The 17,937-nt window shown below is 35.5% G+C and overlaps 1 protein-coding gene and 1 pseudogene across 4 annotated transcripts in view; one reads left to right on the top strand and one right to left on the bottom strand.

Annotated features, from left to right (window-relative positions):
* CEP350 (centrosomal protein 350) overlaps positions 1 to 17,937 on the top strand; it is a 150,744-nt gene that overhangs the window by 55,584 nt on the left and 77,223 nt on the right. For all 4 annotated transcript variants that reach the window (XM_045811424.2, XM_045811428.2, XM_045811427.2 and 1 more), the window contains exons 15-20: positions 7,256 to 7,430; positions 9,958 to 10,178; positions 10,548 to 10,711; positions 14,647 to 14,757; positions 15,218 to 15,358; positions 17,133 to 17,269. In XM_045811424.2, coding sequence (XP_045667380.2) covers positions 7,256 to 7,430; positions 9,958 to 10,178; positions 10,548 to 10,711; positions 14,647 to 14,757; positions 15,218 to 15,358; positions 17,133 to 17,269 — 949 coding nt within the window. The remainder of the gene's footprint in view (positions 1 to 7,255; positions 7,431 to 9,957; positions 10,179 to 10,547; positions 10,712 to 14,646; positions 14,758 to 15,217; positions 15,359 to 17,132; positions 17,270 to 17,937) is intronic.
* On the bottom strand, positions 3,950 to 4,190 carry LOC123801354 (small ribosomal subunit protein eS27-like pseudogene; annotated as a pseudogene).

Here is a 17,937-nt window from a genome sequence, read left to right on the forward strand (position 1 = left end):
TCTTAAGTATTTTTGAGTGATTGAGGAGAACATCTATCAGTCCCTTCAGTTCTACTCCTGGCTATACTTTTCTCTGTAAGCGTAGAAGTAAGAAGATACAGTAATCAGGCAAAGCCTCTTAGACTCACAGGATGCCCCCTAGGGGATGATTTTGCTCCCAAAATTGTTTTTTCTAATTGTAAAAATTGTTCATTGACTTAACAACAAAACAAACCAGAGGGGGAGGAGAAATCAGTAAAAAAAAAAAAAAAAAAAAAGTAAACTATTTAAAAATTAAAATCACCTATAATCTCTCTACTTAAAGATAACCAATGCTAATGTTTTTTTAAACTTTTAACAATTATGGTAAAATATCCATAACAAACTTTACCATCTTAACCATTTTCAAGTGTACAGTTCAGTGTCAATAAAAAACATTCACATTGCTGTGCAACCAATACAGCCATCCATCTCCAGAACATTTTCATCATCCCATACTGACACTCTGTATCCATTAAACAATAACTCTTCCTTCCTCCCATTCCCCTGCAAACCACTGTTCTACCTTCTGTCTATGAATTTGACTACTCTAGGTACTTTACATAGTGGCATCATACAACATTTATCCTTTAGTTTGGCTTAGTAGCATAATTTTTCAAGTTTCACCTGTGTGGTAGCTTGTGTGAGAATGTCCTTCCTTTTTGAGGCTGAATAATATTCCATTGTATGTATACACCACATTTTGTTTACCCATTCATCATTTGATGGACATTCTTGTTGTTTCTACCTTTTGGCTATTGTGAATACTGTTGCCATAAACATTGGTGTACAAATAACTATTGGGAGTCCCTGCTTTTAAGTTTTTTGTGTGTATAACCAGGTATGGATTTGTTGGATCAAATGGTATATCTGTGTTTAACTTTTTTTTTTTTTTTTAAGATTTTACTTATTTATTTGACACAGAGAGGGAGTGAGAGCAGGAACACAAGCAGAGGGAGTGGGAGAGGGAGAAGCTGGCTTTCCCGCTGAGCAGGGAGCCTGATGCGGGGCTCAATCCCAGAATGCTGGAATCATGACCTGAGCCGAAGGCAGACGCTTAACGACTGAGCCACCCAGGCGCCCCTCTATGTTTAACTATTTGAGTAACCGTCATACTGTTTTCCATTGTGGCTGTGGCATTTTACATTTCTACCAGTAGTGCACACGGGCTGCAGCTTCTTCACATCCATACTAATACTTGTTTTCTTTTTCTGTTTTTTGTTTTGTTTTGTTTTTTAAGTAGTAGACATTAAGATTTTTAAGTAGTAGACATGTTAAGATTTTTAGTAAGAATCCTTCCAGATAATTTGTAGGCATATGTAAACAGGAAATGTTACATGTAAGGGACCACATTTGTTTACATGCTCTTTTGTTCTGTCGGTGGGTTACAGATCTCTTTCTCTGTCAATAAATATGGATCACCCTTGTAATGATTATCTAGTGTTTTATTATTTTAATATATTATAATTTATTTAGTAAATTGTTAGACATTAGGCTACTCTTATTTCTTTTTTGAAAAATACATTGAATATCCTTATAAATGTATCTTTATGCATTAATCTGGTTCTTTAAGGTAAAATTCTAGAAGTGAGATAATGGGGCAAAGAGTATGTCATGTCATGTTTAGAATTTGGGTGCATTTTCCCAAATAATCCCTCAGAGAGCTAATTAATGCCACTTTATACTCCCAATATGAGAATGCTAGGAGAAATTACTGCTTAATCCTTAACCTAGTATAACTCTCTTGCAGATTGTTCTGAAAGTTTTTGGTGGGAATTAGACATCATTTTACCAGCACTTCCCAGTGTCTGTCTTTTCTTGTGAAATACTGTTTCAGTTGGATAAGCTATTTCATAAGTGTTCTGAGTATAAAAGAGCTCCATGGTTACATAAATTTGGGAAATGTTTTTAGAGTGAAGCATGCTTCTTTTCTACAGGATTTATCAATACTCCTAATAGGCTAATATGCACTATTTATTTTAGGATGAGGATGAGGCTGTAGTATGAAGTGTGAAGTATTTTCCAAATTTATTTGACCACAGAATCATTTCTTCCATCAGCATGTTAAGGCTTTTGAATTCAGCTGAACATATTTTGGGAAATGCTGAACTTAGTTCTTTTATTTTGCAGTTGTTTTGCTTTGTTTTTTTTAGTGTCTTACCTAAGTTTACCAACTAGTTATTGGTAAAGCCTGAATTATGACCTCTGACTCCCAAATCCAGTTTACCTTACTATAATATACTGTACAACTTAAAATATGATATATTGAATATGAGTATAAGCAATGAGTCAATATAGGTTTTTAAAAATTGTTATCTAGAACATAATTAGATGAAGTCTAGGTAGTGTTTTGTGGTTTTCCGTTTCCCTGATCCCCTCTCACAATGCCTTAGAATACCTCTGTGTATTGTGCTTTATACAGCATTATCTAGAACTTAGTTTCTCCTTTATCCCCAAGTTCCAAACTTGGTGTAGTTTTTGTTGTATATGCGCCATCTGGTGGTGAGAAATAGTGTCGGCCTGCTCTGTACAAAAACTTTCCAACATGGTTGCAAGTAGTTGGTAGATTAAAGTGGTAATCATAAGAAAAATAATTTTTATCTTAATTTTAAAACCTATAAATATACTTTTATTTGGCAATCTTTTATTTATTTATGATTTTATTAATTTATTTGAGAGAGAGGGAGAGTGTGAGCGTAAGCAGAAGGAGAGGCAGAGGAAGAGAGAAAGAGAGAAGCAGACTGCTGAGTAGGGAGACTGGTGGAGGGCTGGATCCCAGGGACCCGGGATCATGACCTGAGCTGAAGGCAGATGCTTAACCCACTGAGCCACCCAGATGCCCCTTATTTGGCAATCTTTTAAAGTAGGGGCAAATACTCCCTTTGTGTATGGGTCCCTTGGTTGGAGTTTGGTTCTTTCTTGCATAGACCTTTGTATTGTCTACAGTTTTTGGTTGTTTGAAATCAAGAGCAATTTTTAAAATTGTGTATTTATTTTCAAAGATTAATATTAAATGAGTAAAGAAATGCATTTTTATTATGAGAAAATTGGAGATACCCAGTGTTAACAACTTGCTTTTAGTCTAGGGATTATAAATAGATTTTAGTTATAGAGTCCATTCAGACTGATTGATAATCCTTTAGATTATTTGTGTGTTTTGCCCCCCATGGTGGTAATGCAGTGAGCATATCTGATTCACAGTACACATCTTTACATAGCTTCCTAGGATGAATTACTATGAATGAGATGAATTTCTGAGTCAAAAGGGATAAAAAATTATTTCTATGCATACTTAAGTTGTTCTCCAGGAAAAATATATCAGTTTACACTCCCATGAAAACACTGTATGAGGATCCTTTCCTGTGTGGGCTGAATAACACTCAAGGCTTTATTATTTTAAAAATATTTGCTGGGGCGCCTGGGTGGCTCAGTCGTTGGGCGTCTGCCTTTGGCTCAGGGCGTGATCCCAGCGTTCTGGGATCGAGCCCTGCATCAGGCTTCTCCACTAGGAGCCTGCGTCTTCTTCTCCCACTCCCCCTGCTTGTGTTCCCTCTCTCACTGGCTGTCTCTCTCTGTCAAAATAAATAAATAAAATCTTAAAAAAAAAATTTGCTAATCTAATAATGAAAAGTAGTATCTTATTTGAGGTGGTTTTCATTTCTTTAATTGTTAATATTTTTCATATTATGCCTTTTCACTTTTCCTTTTTTAAACTAAATTTTAATGAAAAGTAGTTATCCTATTACTGTCTACAGCAGAGTATAGCATAGTGTATTTATTTGTTAGTTTATTTTTTTATGTGGTAAAATATACCCAACATAAAATTTGCCATTTTAAATATTATTTTCTTTCTTTGACTTTGTTTACTCTTTTTTTTTAATCCAAAATATGTTTATTGGGAGTGTCCTACTCATCTTGATTCAGGGTGCTTTTATTGCTGCTCCTGTCTGAAGGAGCATCCTTCTGTAATCCTTGCTTTTCTGCCTGTGGGCTGGCAGAAAACAGTGGAGCAGCCAACACACAAAATTACCGTTTGTGCGTGGCTAAAGACAGTGCGGATTTTGGAGCCTCCTGGGCATTTCACGCCCATGAAGTAGGAGTTGGGGCTCTTCCTCTTGTGCTTCCTCTTCTCCTCTTCCAAGCAGGTGAAGGAGGTCCTTTGTGAGGAGCATGTTCTCGTGGGGAGGTCATCACCACCGGAAAGCTATTTACACTTTTGGGGTTTTTTTGTAGGCTCCATATCCAGTGTGGAGCTCAACACAAGGCTTTAACTCAACCCTGAGATCAAGACCTAAGCTGAAATCAAGAGTTGGACGCTTAACTGACTGAGCCGCCCACTTTTTTTTTTTTAAATTGAAGTGTAGTTGACACACAATTACATTAGTCACAAATGTACAACATAGTGATTTAACAACTATAATTATGCTGTACTTACCGCAAGTGTAGCTGCCATCTGTCACCATGCAGTGCTATTACAGTACTATTGACTATTGACTATTGACTATGCTGTACCTTTCATCCCCATGACTTAGTCTATAACTGGAAGCCTGTACCTGCCACTCCACTTTACCCATTTTGCCCATCCTCCTACCTGCTTCCTCTTAGGCAGCTACCAGGTTGTTCTGTGTATCTGTGGATCTGTTACTGCTTTGTTCTTTTGTTTGTTCATTTGTTTTGTTTCTTAAATTCCCACCTATGAAATCAAAAGATATTTGTCTTTCTCTGTCTGACTTATTTCACTTAGCATAATACCTTCTAGGTCCATCCATGTTGTCACAAATGGCAAGATCTCATGTTTTTTATGGCTAAATAATATTCTGTGTCTGTGTGTGTGCGTGTGTACCATGTCTTCTTTATCTGTTCATCTATTGATGGACACTTAGGTTGCTTCCATGTTTGGGCTATTGTAAATAAAGCTGCAGTAAACATAGGGGTGCATATATCTTTTCAAATAGTGTTTCAAATTAGTGTTGAGTAAATACCCAGTAGTGGTATTAGTGGATTGTATGTATAGTATTTCTATTTTTTACTTTTTGGGAAACTCCATACTGTTTTTCACAATGGTTGCTCCAATTTACATTTCCACGAACAGTGCAGAAGGATTCCCCTTTTTCTGTATTCTGACCAACACTTGATATTTCTTATCTTTTTGATACTAGCCATTCTGACAGGTGTGATGTGATACCTCATTGTGGTTTTGATTTCCATTGCCCCAATGATTACTCATGTTGAGCATCTTTTCATATGTTTGTTGGCCATGTGTATGCCTTCTTTGGAAAAATGTCTATTCAGGTTCTTTGTGCATTTTTAAATCAGATTATTTGGGGGGTTTTTTTAGTGTTGAGTTGTGTCAGTTCTTTGTATATTTTGGATATTAACTCCTTATCGAATATATCCTTTGCAAATACCTTCTCCCCCTTATTTTAACCATTTTAAGGGTACAGTTCACTGGCATTATGTCTTTTTTTTTCCACACTATTTGCAACCATTATCATCATCCACCGCTGGAACTTTTTGGTCATCCCATGCTAAAACTCTGGGCCCATTAAATAAACAGTGCCTTCCCAATCCTCTGTTGTTGCCCCCCTCCCCACTGCACTCCTGGTAGCCACCATTCTACTTTCTGTCTTTGACTTCAACTAGGCAATTTAAGCGTTGCTAAGTGTACCGTTTGGTGGTATGAAGTACATTCATGTTGTTGTGAGGCTGTCACTATTGTCCATCTCCAGAACTGTTTCATCATCCCAAGCTGAAACTCTGTTCCTCTAGGTGATAACTCTCATTTTCCTTTCCCCCTTGCCTCTGGTAACAAGTATCTACTTTGTGTCTCTATGAATTTGCCTACTCTAGGTACTTCAATTAAGTGTATGATCATACAATTTGGTCTTTTTGTGATTGGCTTATTTTAGCATAATATGCTTTAAGATTCATCCATGTTGTAGTGTGTGTCAGAATGGCCTTCCTTTTGGGGTGCCTGGGTCGCTCAGTCAGTTAAGCATCGGACTCTTGATTTCAGCTCTGGTTATGATCTCAGGGTCGTGAGATTGAGCTCAGCTGTGGGCTCCATGCTCAGTGCCTTGGCTTGGGATTCTCTCTCTCCTTCTGCCCCTCCCTCCCTTACCTCTCGTGCACTCTCTGTCTTAAAAAAAATAAATAAAAAGAATGTCCTTCCTTTTTAAGACTGAATAATATATCATTGTATGTAAATACCACATTTTGTTCATTTGTTGTTGGAGGACACGTGGGCTGCTTCCACCTTTTGGCTACTGTGAATAATGCTGCTGTGAACATGGGTTTACGGCATACTTGTTTCCTTTTTCATTTTCTTTTCTACATTAGAAATTTTTTTGCTGTCATTAAAAGGTATATGCAGTTCTTTTTTTCTGCGTTTTAAAATGTAACATATTTTCCCATGTTGCTGTTGAAACTTAAAATCAGGCTGCACTGGACTTAGAGCCATGAGGCCTGTGTTTATGTTTTATTTCTCCTCTGTGACCATGTATCCTCTAGCAAGTTATGTAGCCTTACAGATTTCTAGCTACCTCATCAGTAAATTGAGCATATGTATTCAGTTCATAAGATGTTTAAGAGCGATAAGGTGTAATATATGTGGAGTGCATTTTAAATTACAAAGTGCTAGTTAATGTTCAGGATACTGTTATCTATGTAATTTAGACAACTCTTCACTTGCTGGAGAATTAGGTCAAAATTTTTTAAATTATTAAGTTGTATATTGAATATCATGCATAATTTTTATTTCAGTAATCTTCTTAAGATACTTCTAGAAGTGAGATTATTCTGAGTCAGAGAATATGAGCAGTTTTCAGAGTCTGGCTACATAGTTCTTGTCATAAAGTTTTTCAAAATGAATGTGTAGTTCAGTTGGCATTTGATACTATTTTTCTACCAGCTCTGGGTTTTATCATTAAAAGACTTCTCTTTGGTTACTTCTTCATAGGTATAGAGTAGTACTTCATTCTTGCTTAGTATGCTTGTCTTTTTTTTTACCATTTGATTTAAGAACAATTTATTTTTTAAGAGTAAGTGGGGGGATGTTATTGGAAGAAACTTTATTCTTAAATGGAAACAGGATGAACCACTTTATTTTATATATGAAAAATAACTTTAAAAAAGTCTGATCTGCACATTTTATTACTTTATTGAAATATAGGTATCAGTTATTTCTCCGTAGCTTCTGACATTGGGAATCAGCTTTATAAGAAATTTGCTTTACTAGGGCTGGATTCACTCACTGGAAATGTTCAGAACTCACTTCTTGATGAGGAGAAAGTACACTCTGGCTCGGAACGAGGAAAGAAATCTGGGACCAGTAGCAAACTTTCTGTTAAAGATTATGAGCAGACTCTTGACACTGATAGCATTTTGGAGGATCTTTCTGGGCATTCTGTGAGGTAAAGTAATGCATATTTTATATCTTAATTCATATTTATTTTTTTAATTTAATTTTATTATGTTATGTTAGTTACCATACAGTATATCATTAGTTTTTGATGTTGTGTTCCATGATTCATTGTTTGCATATAATACCCAGTGCTCCATGCAATATGTGTGTAATTCATATATAACTAAATTTATAATATCACTGATGTTCAGAGAATCCATTCAATAAATTGCTGTATTTTCTGAATAGACTTTGTAGTTTCATTCATAGTTTGGGTCTTTATATTTTAGAATATGGTCATCTCTCACCTAAACTATTACTGCCCCTCTCAGGAATACTCTACCTCTAGCAAAATCCACCTTTCTATTGTAAATGCCATTGCCACTGTTGTTATCTTGAATCAATCCTTTGACCAAGTAACTGCCCTCCTTAGGGTACCCTGGGAGCTCACAGCTACTCTGTAGATGAACTCCCAAAAACTTAACTTTATTTGAAATGTTTCATTAGGCTACCATAGACTGTCTCATTTCTTTTCTCCATGCGTTTCTTCTCATCTGTTCATCCACTCTTTCAACACAACTACTTAGCATCCTTTTGTCTCATTATCTCATTATCTATTCTTCCTGTGAACTTTTCTCTCCTCGGCTTATTTGATGACTCAGCAGATTTTGAATTATCTTATATTGATTACTGAGAGCTTGCATACTCTTTTTTCCCTTCCTTTTAATATCATACAGTATTATACACTGAGCCTAATGCTTATATATGACCTTTTGCGATGGCTTCATATGCAGTTTCTATTCTTTTGTCTGCATGACTTTTTATCTGTTGCACTAGTTTTCTCCTTCTCTAAGTCTAAGCTCTAAGAAGACATGGATTATTTTTTTCTTTTGAAACTAACTGTTTGCTTTTTCTAGTACAATGTCACAGATAATCATTTTTAATGCTTTCGTGTTGTAAATCTTACATTGTTAATACCATCATTGCTATATTTGAAATTGAAGTTTAATTTCTTTGTCAGAAAACTTTACCTTTCTTTGGAGATATTCTGATGATTTATTTGGCAAAATCTACAAAGTTAAACATTTCTAAAACAGAATCCACAGCCAAATAAGTTTGACAAATGCCCCATACTATAGAATAGACTTCCCCCACCACCTTCCTCACCTAGGATTTGAGGCTTTGATGAAGAGGCGTTCAGATTTTTAAAAAAATATTTAACCTATTTTTTCTTTGCTTATTTGGCTATAGTCACTTTCTGTCCTTCTTATGTTTTGGAAAATTTATTAACATGGTTGGAATTATAGTTTTGGGAATGCTAGTCTAGGTGAATCTTCTCTGCAAAGCAAATAAAATTCTTGTAAAACCTTGTAAAAACCTTGTAAAAAGCTTGTAAAACCACAAGGTGAGATTCAGGCAGAGTACTTGGACTTGATATTGTGTTGGAATTCTTTCCTGGAAATCTAGTAAGAAACAGAAGTAATAAAATTCTTTTTATATTCCATAAACGAGGTTGTTGAACTATTAGAAACAGTAGTTCTCTAAACCATCAATAGTAAATTAAAGGTCACTGTAAACAAGTGAGTGCTTCTCAAGACTGCTTTTGTTCAAATATTTATATACCGAGTTTAAGAGAAATGTCTATCTTTGAAAACTATCTCCTGGTTTTATTAAAGCTGAAAGTAAACTTGTTTTACTATGTTAGAAATATGTTAACTGTGCTAACATGCTTTATGAAGTATCTTTAATTAATTTATTCAATAAATAAATGTTTAGTACATGGCAACATCTTTTTGTTATGAGAAACAGTAACTTTAATGAATCTAATTTGGGGCTAGACATGTGCCTTGTATTGAAATAAATATATTAAGAGTTATTCCAGTCAGACTGCTTATGAGAGGTTACTTCTTATTAAAAAGTTCAGGAAAGAACTATAACACTGAAAGGTAGATGAGAACAAATAAGTACATATAAAATACTTAGAGATGGTTAGTAGGAAAATAATTTTTTGCTGTGACTTTGGGTTAATAGCAATAACAAAAGAGTGGATTTTGTCATTTCTTAATTTTTAATATAAAATGATACTTTATCTCTTTCATAGATCTATTTTAAGACATTTTTATATGATAGTCTTGACCCTTACCTTTTATATACGTAAATTACTGGCTGTAATTTTATTGCTATATGAAGTCTATGTATTTTAAAAGGTTTTGCCTCATACTGTAATAAGTGATTCATTATATATGTACATTGTAGAAGAAAGAGTTAAGTGCCAATTTAATTGAGACTCCTTTTCTCTTTTATTGTTTTGGGCAGTGTTTGTGCCTAGCTCATTCATCACTGTAAGTCTAGTGATGAGAGAGAGATGTACTCATTCATTCATTCAACATGGTGACTATGTTGAATGATTAAGTGCCTGAATCACAGCCTTTTAAGTGTCAATAAAGAATGTAATGCATGCTGTTCTTATGAATTGTTTAGCTAACTCTTGAAGTAGTTTTCTTTTCTCTAATGTCTTTATGAAACAAAACTTCTAGTGTCTCATCAGACAAGGGAAGATCTCAGAAAACTCCAACTTCTCCCCTGTCTCCAAGTTCCCAGAAATTGTTGCAGTTTGACCTTCCAGGAACTTCCTTAGAAAGATCTAAATCCTTGGTAATAACGCCTCCATCTGTAACAGGATTTAAGCCTAATGCACCTCTTACCGATACGAACCTTGCTGCCAGCAGAACGACAGCAGAGATGGCCCCCACACCAGGCAAGTAGATCCACGCAGTTGTGATTTAAGATACTACTTTTGTCCCTTAAAATCCCTTTTCTTTCAGTCGAACTGTAGGGAAATGTTATCCCATCAAGTGAATGTGATTACTTTTTGAAGTATTAAAAATTGTGTGGGAAAAGAAATACTGAAAAGCATGACAGTTTGGACAGTGGTGATTTTTCTCCTTTTGCCAGCCCGAGTCAGAACACACCTGGAAAATGTACACTGTGCTATTAATAAATCACTGTCTTTCCTGCCACGGAAAGCAAACTCTTTTTAGTTTTTTAGAATGAAAAATGAATTTCAAAAATTTGAGAGGTCGTTTCATGTGAACTTTTCCATTTGACAGTCGTTTATGCCTTCTAGGTTCTAAGCGCTTTTCTCCTGCCGGCCTCCAGCACCGAATGGTGGCAGAACTCAGTTACCTGAGTGCCATTGAGGAGTCGGTGCGCCAGCTGTCAGATGTGGAGAGAGTTAGGGGCATATCACTTGCTCAGCAGGAGAGTGTATCTCTGGCTCAGATCATAAAGGTATTTGTGGAGCTTTCTTCTTTGGCTTTCTGTGTTTTTTCTCTTTTCTTTGCTATTTAAAATCGTTTCAATGATGAGGTCAAAAACCAAAAGCCAGCACACAAAATTTTAACCTTCCGAGTAGAAAAAAAATAGTCTGCCATACAACACCTATAAATAACCCAGGGGAAAACTGTCATGTAGAGTACAAAAAAGGTTAAACATAGAATATTTGGCAGCAGAACAATAATTCAGTCATTCTCTCTCAAATATTTCATTTTCCTCATTCTGTTTTTTTAAATGACTCTGAAAATCAGCTAATCAAGCAATTTTCAATATTTTCTTTCACTGACAAGTCAGAGATGACCGAGTTTTTGTTCTGTTTTTAATGCTTTATTTGTACCAAAAGAAGAGTTTCTGAGATCCAGATATTTGATAAAGCCAGGATAATGTGGACTTTTCCTTAGCTAACAAAAAATCCAGTAAATCAGTGCTCTTACCTGGAGTTGCTGTTGCTATCTTTAAAAAACCAAAAAACAAAACAAAACAAAACAAAAAAAACCCTCCAAAACCCCCTTGGTGTTTACATATAATAAAATACACAGATTTTAAGTGCATAGTTTGATGAGTTTTGATCAATGTAACCACAACCCTAATCAAAATATAGAACAGTTCTGTCACTTCAGACAGTTCACCCACAGACCTTTTCAGTTAATCCCCTCTCCCAGAGGCAATTACTAGTCTGATTCCTAACCACCATAGTTTTTTTTGCCTGTTCCAGAACTTCATGTAAATGGAAAGATACTTTGTACTTTGTTGTGTTTAGCTAATTTTATGTGGCGTAATGTTTTTAAGATTCATCCATGTTGTTGTATCCATTGTTTTGTTCGTGTTGTTTTTTTGGCTGAGTAATATTCCATTGATCAGTATAACACAATTTGTTTATCCCTTCTCCTCTTGATGTACATTTGTATTGTTTCCAGTTTTTGGCTATTATTAATATTCCTGTTATGAATATTTTTACAACTCTGTGTTCAACATATGTTTTCATTTTTTTTGCTTTAATACCCAGGAGTGTAATTGCTTGGGTCAAGTAAAAGCATGTGCTTCACTTTATGTGAAACTGGTATACTGTTTTCCAAAGTAGTTATACTATCTTATACTCATACAGCAATCTGTGAGAGTCCCAGTTGCTCCACATTTTTGCTATCATTGGTATTTTAGGCATTCTAGTAAATGTGAAATACTATCTCATTGTGGTTTTAATTTGCATTTCTTTTATGGCTGATGAGGTTGATAATATTTTGTGTATTTACTGACCATTCTTATTACATCATCTTTTGTGAATGTTCAGATTTTTTGCCTATTTCATAATAGGATTGTATATCTTTTCTTTATTGTAGAAGTTCTTTACATATCTTAGAAACAAGTCCTTTTCAGGTATATTTCAAATACTCTTTCCCAGTCCTTAGCTTGCCTTTTAATTTAAAAAAAGTTTTTTTGTCTTTTCATTTTTCAAGTCTATCTTTTTAAGTGCAGAATATTTTCATTTTAATAAAATCCAGTTTTTAATTTTTTTCTTTTATGGTAGTGCCTTTTGTTTTCTAAGAAATCTTTGCCTGCCCTAAGATGTTAAGGTACTTTAACAAAGATATTCTTTTATGTTTTTCTAAAAAGCTTTATAGTTTTGGCTTTTATACTTAAGTGTGTAAGCCTCGTAGTTACTTGGAATGTGAAGAAGGGACCGAAGTTCATCTTTTCCTCCATCTGGATTTTCAGTTATTCCGTCACCATTTTCTTAAAAAGACTTAACTTACCTTGGCACCTTTATCAACAATTAAGTAATCACTGATATGGAGGTCTATTTCTGGACTCTATTCTTTGCCATTAATCTGTCTATCCTTAAATGCCAATACCGTACTATTTTACCATGTCTTTAGAGTGAGTCATGAAATCAGGGTGTAATTACTTCCACTTTATTCTTTCTCAAGGCGGTTTTGTCTGTTCTAGGTTTTTATATTTCTGTGTAACTTTTAGAATTAGTTTGTCAGCTTCTACAAAAAAAAAAAAAAGACCTGGTTTTTTGTTTTTATTAATTTTGATATGACTGGCGTTGAATCTGTAGATCAGTTTGGGGGGAGAATTTACATCTTAACAATATGGCATTTTCAATTTGTGAGCATGATACCTTTTTCTATTAAGGTTTTAAAAATATTTCTCTCTGCAATGTAATTTTCAGTGTAGAGATCTTACACATTTTTAAATTTATTCCTAAATATTTTATGTCTCATGATGCTGTTGTAAATAATTTTTTCTCAATTTTGTTTTGCATTTGTTCTTCCCAGAATACCTTAAGATCATTCTTTGTGTGGAACTATCCCATACTTTGCAAGGAGTTGAGCATTCCTGCACCTCTCCCAATAATTAACAGTACTGCTGTCCAGTCATTATGACAGCAAAAACTTCCCAGACATTTCTAAGTCTCCCTGATGGAGACTGGGGAGGGACTTATAACAATTTGGTTAAAAATCACTGGATTGGAGAAATGGTCCCATTGCAGTGGCCATTGCCTTGAAATTCAAAATAGCACTGAGATTTTCTACCATTTTAGGGATACATTATAATTCTGGGCTTCCAGATTTTTACGGGGCATTATATAACTTTATATACAGCCTTTCTACCTTAGAAAACCTGTATTTACCACTATTCCAAAGAAGTGAAAAAATATAAATTGACTGATAGCATTGTATGAAATAGTGGAAAGAAAGGGTCCTAGTGAGAAGGAGATCTTTTCTGGGGCAATATTTTCTTTCTTTTTTTTTTTTTAATTTTATTTTAATGATTTTTTATTATATTATGTTAGTCACCATACAGTACATCCCCGGTTTCCGATGTAAGGCTCGATGATTCATTAGTTGTGTATAACACCCAGTGCACCATGCAATACGTGCCCTCCTTACTACCCATCACCAGCCTATCCCATTCCCCCACCCCCCTTCCCTCTGAAGTCCTCAGTTTGTTTCTCATAGTCCATAGTCTCTCATGTTTCATTCCCCCTTCTGATTACCCCCCCTTTCTTTATCCCTTTCTTCCCCTACCGATCATCCTAGTTCTTATGTTCCATAGATGAGAGAAATCATATGATAGTTGTCTTTCTCTGCTTGACTTATTTCACTTAGCATTATCTCCTCCAGTGCCGTCCATGTTGTAGCAAATGTTGAGAACTCGTTCTTTCTGATAGCTGAGTAATATTCCATTGTATATATGGACCACAACTTCTTAATCCAGTCATCTGTTGAAGGGCATCTCGGCTCCTTCCACGATTTAGCTATTGTCTGGGGCAATATTTTCATGAAACTACTTTTGTAAAGCCAAAATAAAGGATTCCTAAAATTCTGAGTTGCGAAGTGTTCTCTTTATTTTTACATGTAGGACATCTTAATCTCTTTTAAAGAATTAGGTACTGTAGCTTTTGCTTTAAAACTAGTTTTTTTTTTTAAATATTTTATTTATTTGACAGAGAGAGAGACAGCCAGCGAGAGAGGGAACACAAGTAGGGGGAGTGGGACAGGAAGAAGCAGGCTCATAGCGGAAGAGCCTGATGTGGGGCTCGATCCCATAACGCCAGGATCACGCCCTGAGCCGAAGGCAGATGCTTAACCACTCTGCCACCCAGGCGCCCCATAAAACTAGCTTTTTATTATGAGTTCTTAGTCCTGTATGCCTTGGAAATTTTTTATGTTACTACATTATTTGACACATAGTAGGTGGTCATTAAATATTTTGATAAACAATTTAGGACTATCCTATTTGCTGTCTTTCCTTTAAGTTTTAACTGGTTGCTTCAAAAAAAAAATAACGTTAGGAAAATAGTGTTATGGGTAATATCGTCACTGTGTTAAAATGGTTTAGTATCTTAGAATTCATAGTTAATGATTTTTTTTTTATTTTTGAAGGCACAGCAGCAACGCCATGAAAGAGACCTGGCCCTTTTGAAATTGAAGGCTGAACAAGAGGCTTTGGAGTGTCAGAGACAATTAGAAGAAACCCGAAACAAAGCAGCTCAGGTACTTATGTTTGCAGCAGGCACTGGTTCTTTAAATCTAAATTTGTATCTTTGAAATCACTTTAGTATTCTTTTAATTATATAGGAGTAAAAAAGATATAATAATGCTTTAGTACATTATGCCATGTGCGTTAATTTCATGTCATTTGACTCTTGTAGCCATCCTGTGAGTTAAGTTAGTCAAGATTTATCCCCAATTAGAGAAGTGGAAGCTGAGGTACATAGTAGTTACTTGTCTAAAGAAACATCAACTTGTGAATGGTGGAGTTAAAAATTAAACTCCTGCAGGAATTTTAAGACTCTAAACTCTAGATTTTAAGACATGAAATCTAGGTAATAGTCAAGTGTGTTGTTTTACAAGGCATTTGAACCATGACACAATTTTAAAATTAAAGCTAATTTGGGGTGGGGAGAGACTGAGACATAACAGAAGTTCTCTTTTTACTCCCTTTTATTTTCAGGTCCATGCAGAATCCTTACAGCAGGTGGTCAAATCACAAAGGGAAGCAAATGAGGTCCTGCAGGAAGCAACTTGTAAAATAGCCACTCACCAAGCAGACACTGCTCGCCTCACCACAGATGCAGCTCGCCAAATCTGTGAAGTAAGGCCATTGAAAAACCCTTTTCTTTTTAGTCAGTCTGAGTAGATTTGGTCTTAGCAGTTTCTAATATCTAGTAAATACGTACTTTTGATTAGTGACTCTCAGTGGGAGCCATACGCTATTGAATTAAGAGGCACCGTTTATTACAGGATGTTGTAAATCTGAGTGATACAGAGGCGGAAAAAAAGATGGAGAAGAGCTCTAAATGTCTGCCCTTTTAAAAGATATATTGATTTTATTGATGTATAATTTACAAACAATAAAATATATCCATTTTAAGTATATTGTTTGATAAGTTTTGACAAATATATAGATACAGGTATCTAATCAGAGATAGTTATCCATATCTACATATTTCTGTGTCTTTTCTTATCTGTCTGTCCATCCTTACAAATACCACCATAGTTGAGAAATAGAATACAATTGACTCTTGAACAACATGGGCTTGAACTGTGAGGGTCTGCTTATATGCAGATTTTTTTGACAAATACAGTATAGTACTGTAAATGTAATTTTTCTTCCTTAGGATTTTCTTCTTCTTTTTTTTTTTTTTTTTTTAAGATTTTATTTATTTATGTGACAGAGAGACAGCCAGCGAGAGAGGGAACACAAGCAGGGGGAGTGGGAGAGGAAGAAGCAGGCTCACAGCGGAGGAGCCCGATGTGGGGCTCGATCCCATAATGCCGGGATCACGCCCTGAGCCGAAGGCAGACGCTTAACCGCTGTGCCACCCAGGCGCCCCACCTTAGGATTTTCTTAATAACATTTTCTTTTCTCTAGCCTACTTTATTATAATAATACAGTATAAAATACATATAATGTAGAAGATAAGTGTTAATCAACTGTTTATGTTTTGGGTAAGGCTTCCAGTGAACAGTAGGCTATTTAGTAGTTCAGTTTTGGGGGAATTGGAAGTTATCCACGGATTTCGACTGCTTGTGGATTGGCACCCCTAACCTCCATGTTGTTCAGAGGTCAACTGTATTTCCAACACTAAAAAGTTTCTTCATGCCCCTATCCAGTCCATCTTCGGTCCCAGGAAGCCACTGATCTGCTTTGTGTGAAGATGGTTCCTTTTCACCTACAGTGACGTTAGTGTCTTGTCTTCTGTACCAAGGATAAAGCCAGAGATAGTTTTACTGTTGTCTAAATATGGGATATCATAATCTGTAGATATAGTTTCAGTTTCTTTTAGCAGGTACAATTTAGGATTGTTTATGAAATGATTTTGTTATTGATATTAAGAAGCCAGGAACCTACTGGGTTGGGTACTGTGGGATTGTGCCAATAAGCATAGATTCTTTTAAGAAAATTTCAGACAACATTAACAAAGATTTCAAAAACACTTCAAGTCATCAAGGCAGTGATTGAATGATAATGCAGCAATTGCGGTAGTGGCTAAGAGTAGGGAAAATACCTCACATTGTAGGTCAGAAAACAGATATAGGAAGTAGTAAGGAGTTGATTCTTAAAGAAGATTTATTTTTGGTTTATTATGGCTTATTATATGACTTGAAGATTTTGCTTTAATTCATAGGTTGCTATAGCTAGATGAAACCTTAGAAATCATATGGTCCATCCAACTCTTTATTTTTATAAGGAAGCTTTTGAGACTTAAAGAATCTAAATGCCTTACCCACAGTGTTTTACCTATTATGTCAGAATTTACTTGCTCTTAATACAGTGATCTTTCGAAGACACTGTGCTACTTCTCAGTTTTCTTTGATTTTTTTTTTTTCACATCTACTTTTGCCTTGTGTGTGTTCTTATTTAGATGGCAGAATTGACTCGAGCTCATATCTCAGATGCCATCACTGCTTCAGGAGCTCCCCTGGCAACGCTATATGACCACCAACGACAGCATGCTCCAGACTTTGTGAAACAGCTGAGGACCAGAGCTGAAATGGATAGGTTAATATTCAGTCGTTCAGCAAATATGCAATGAGTATCTACTATATCCCAGGCACCGTTGTGGGTACTGGGAATATAGTTATGGGCATACAGTGTAGTGGGAAAGATCGATATTGTAATCAAATATTCACTTAAGTGAATGAACACTTACAAACTGAGACAAGTGTTATGAAAGAGCATATATCACTGAGATATATAACAAAGGAATTTGGATAGCCTGGGAGTACAGCACCATCAGAGAAGATTTTCCCAAGGAAGGAAAGTTTATGGGGAGACCTAGTGGGTGAAAAGGAGTCTGTGATGTAAAGCAGATAAAGAATAGGCAGGTCAGTACATACAAAGGTGGGAAGACAAAATGAGGGAAGAATGTGACTGGATGCAGAGAACAAAGGGAAGAATGGTAGGAGATGATGCAGGGATCAGATTATGGTAGGACATTGCAGACCTTGAGGATTTTGGAGTTTGTTCTAGGAACAATGAAAAGTCATTAATTTTTTAGGCAGCCTGGGTGATATGATCATGTTTGTGTGTATTTTTTTACGTCACATTTTGGCTGTCCAATTCATAGATTTTAAGTCCTTATTCACATTTACTGATACTTGGGGTGATTTGTGTTTATTTCTCATAAAGCAAAAGATATTCTTTTCTATGAATGAATGCCTTTCTTA

This window comes from Ursus americanus, chromosome 2 (assembly GCF_024610735.1).
Source record: "Ursus americanus isolate L20-20 chromosome 2, mUrsAme1.1.p, whole genome shotgun sequence".
Lineage (NCBI taxonomy): Eukaryota > Metazoa > Chordata > Mammalia > Carnivora > Ursidae > Ursus > Ursus americanus.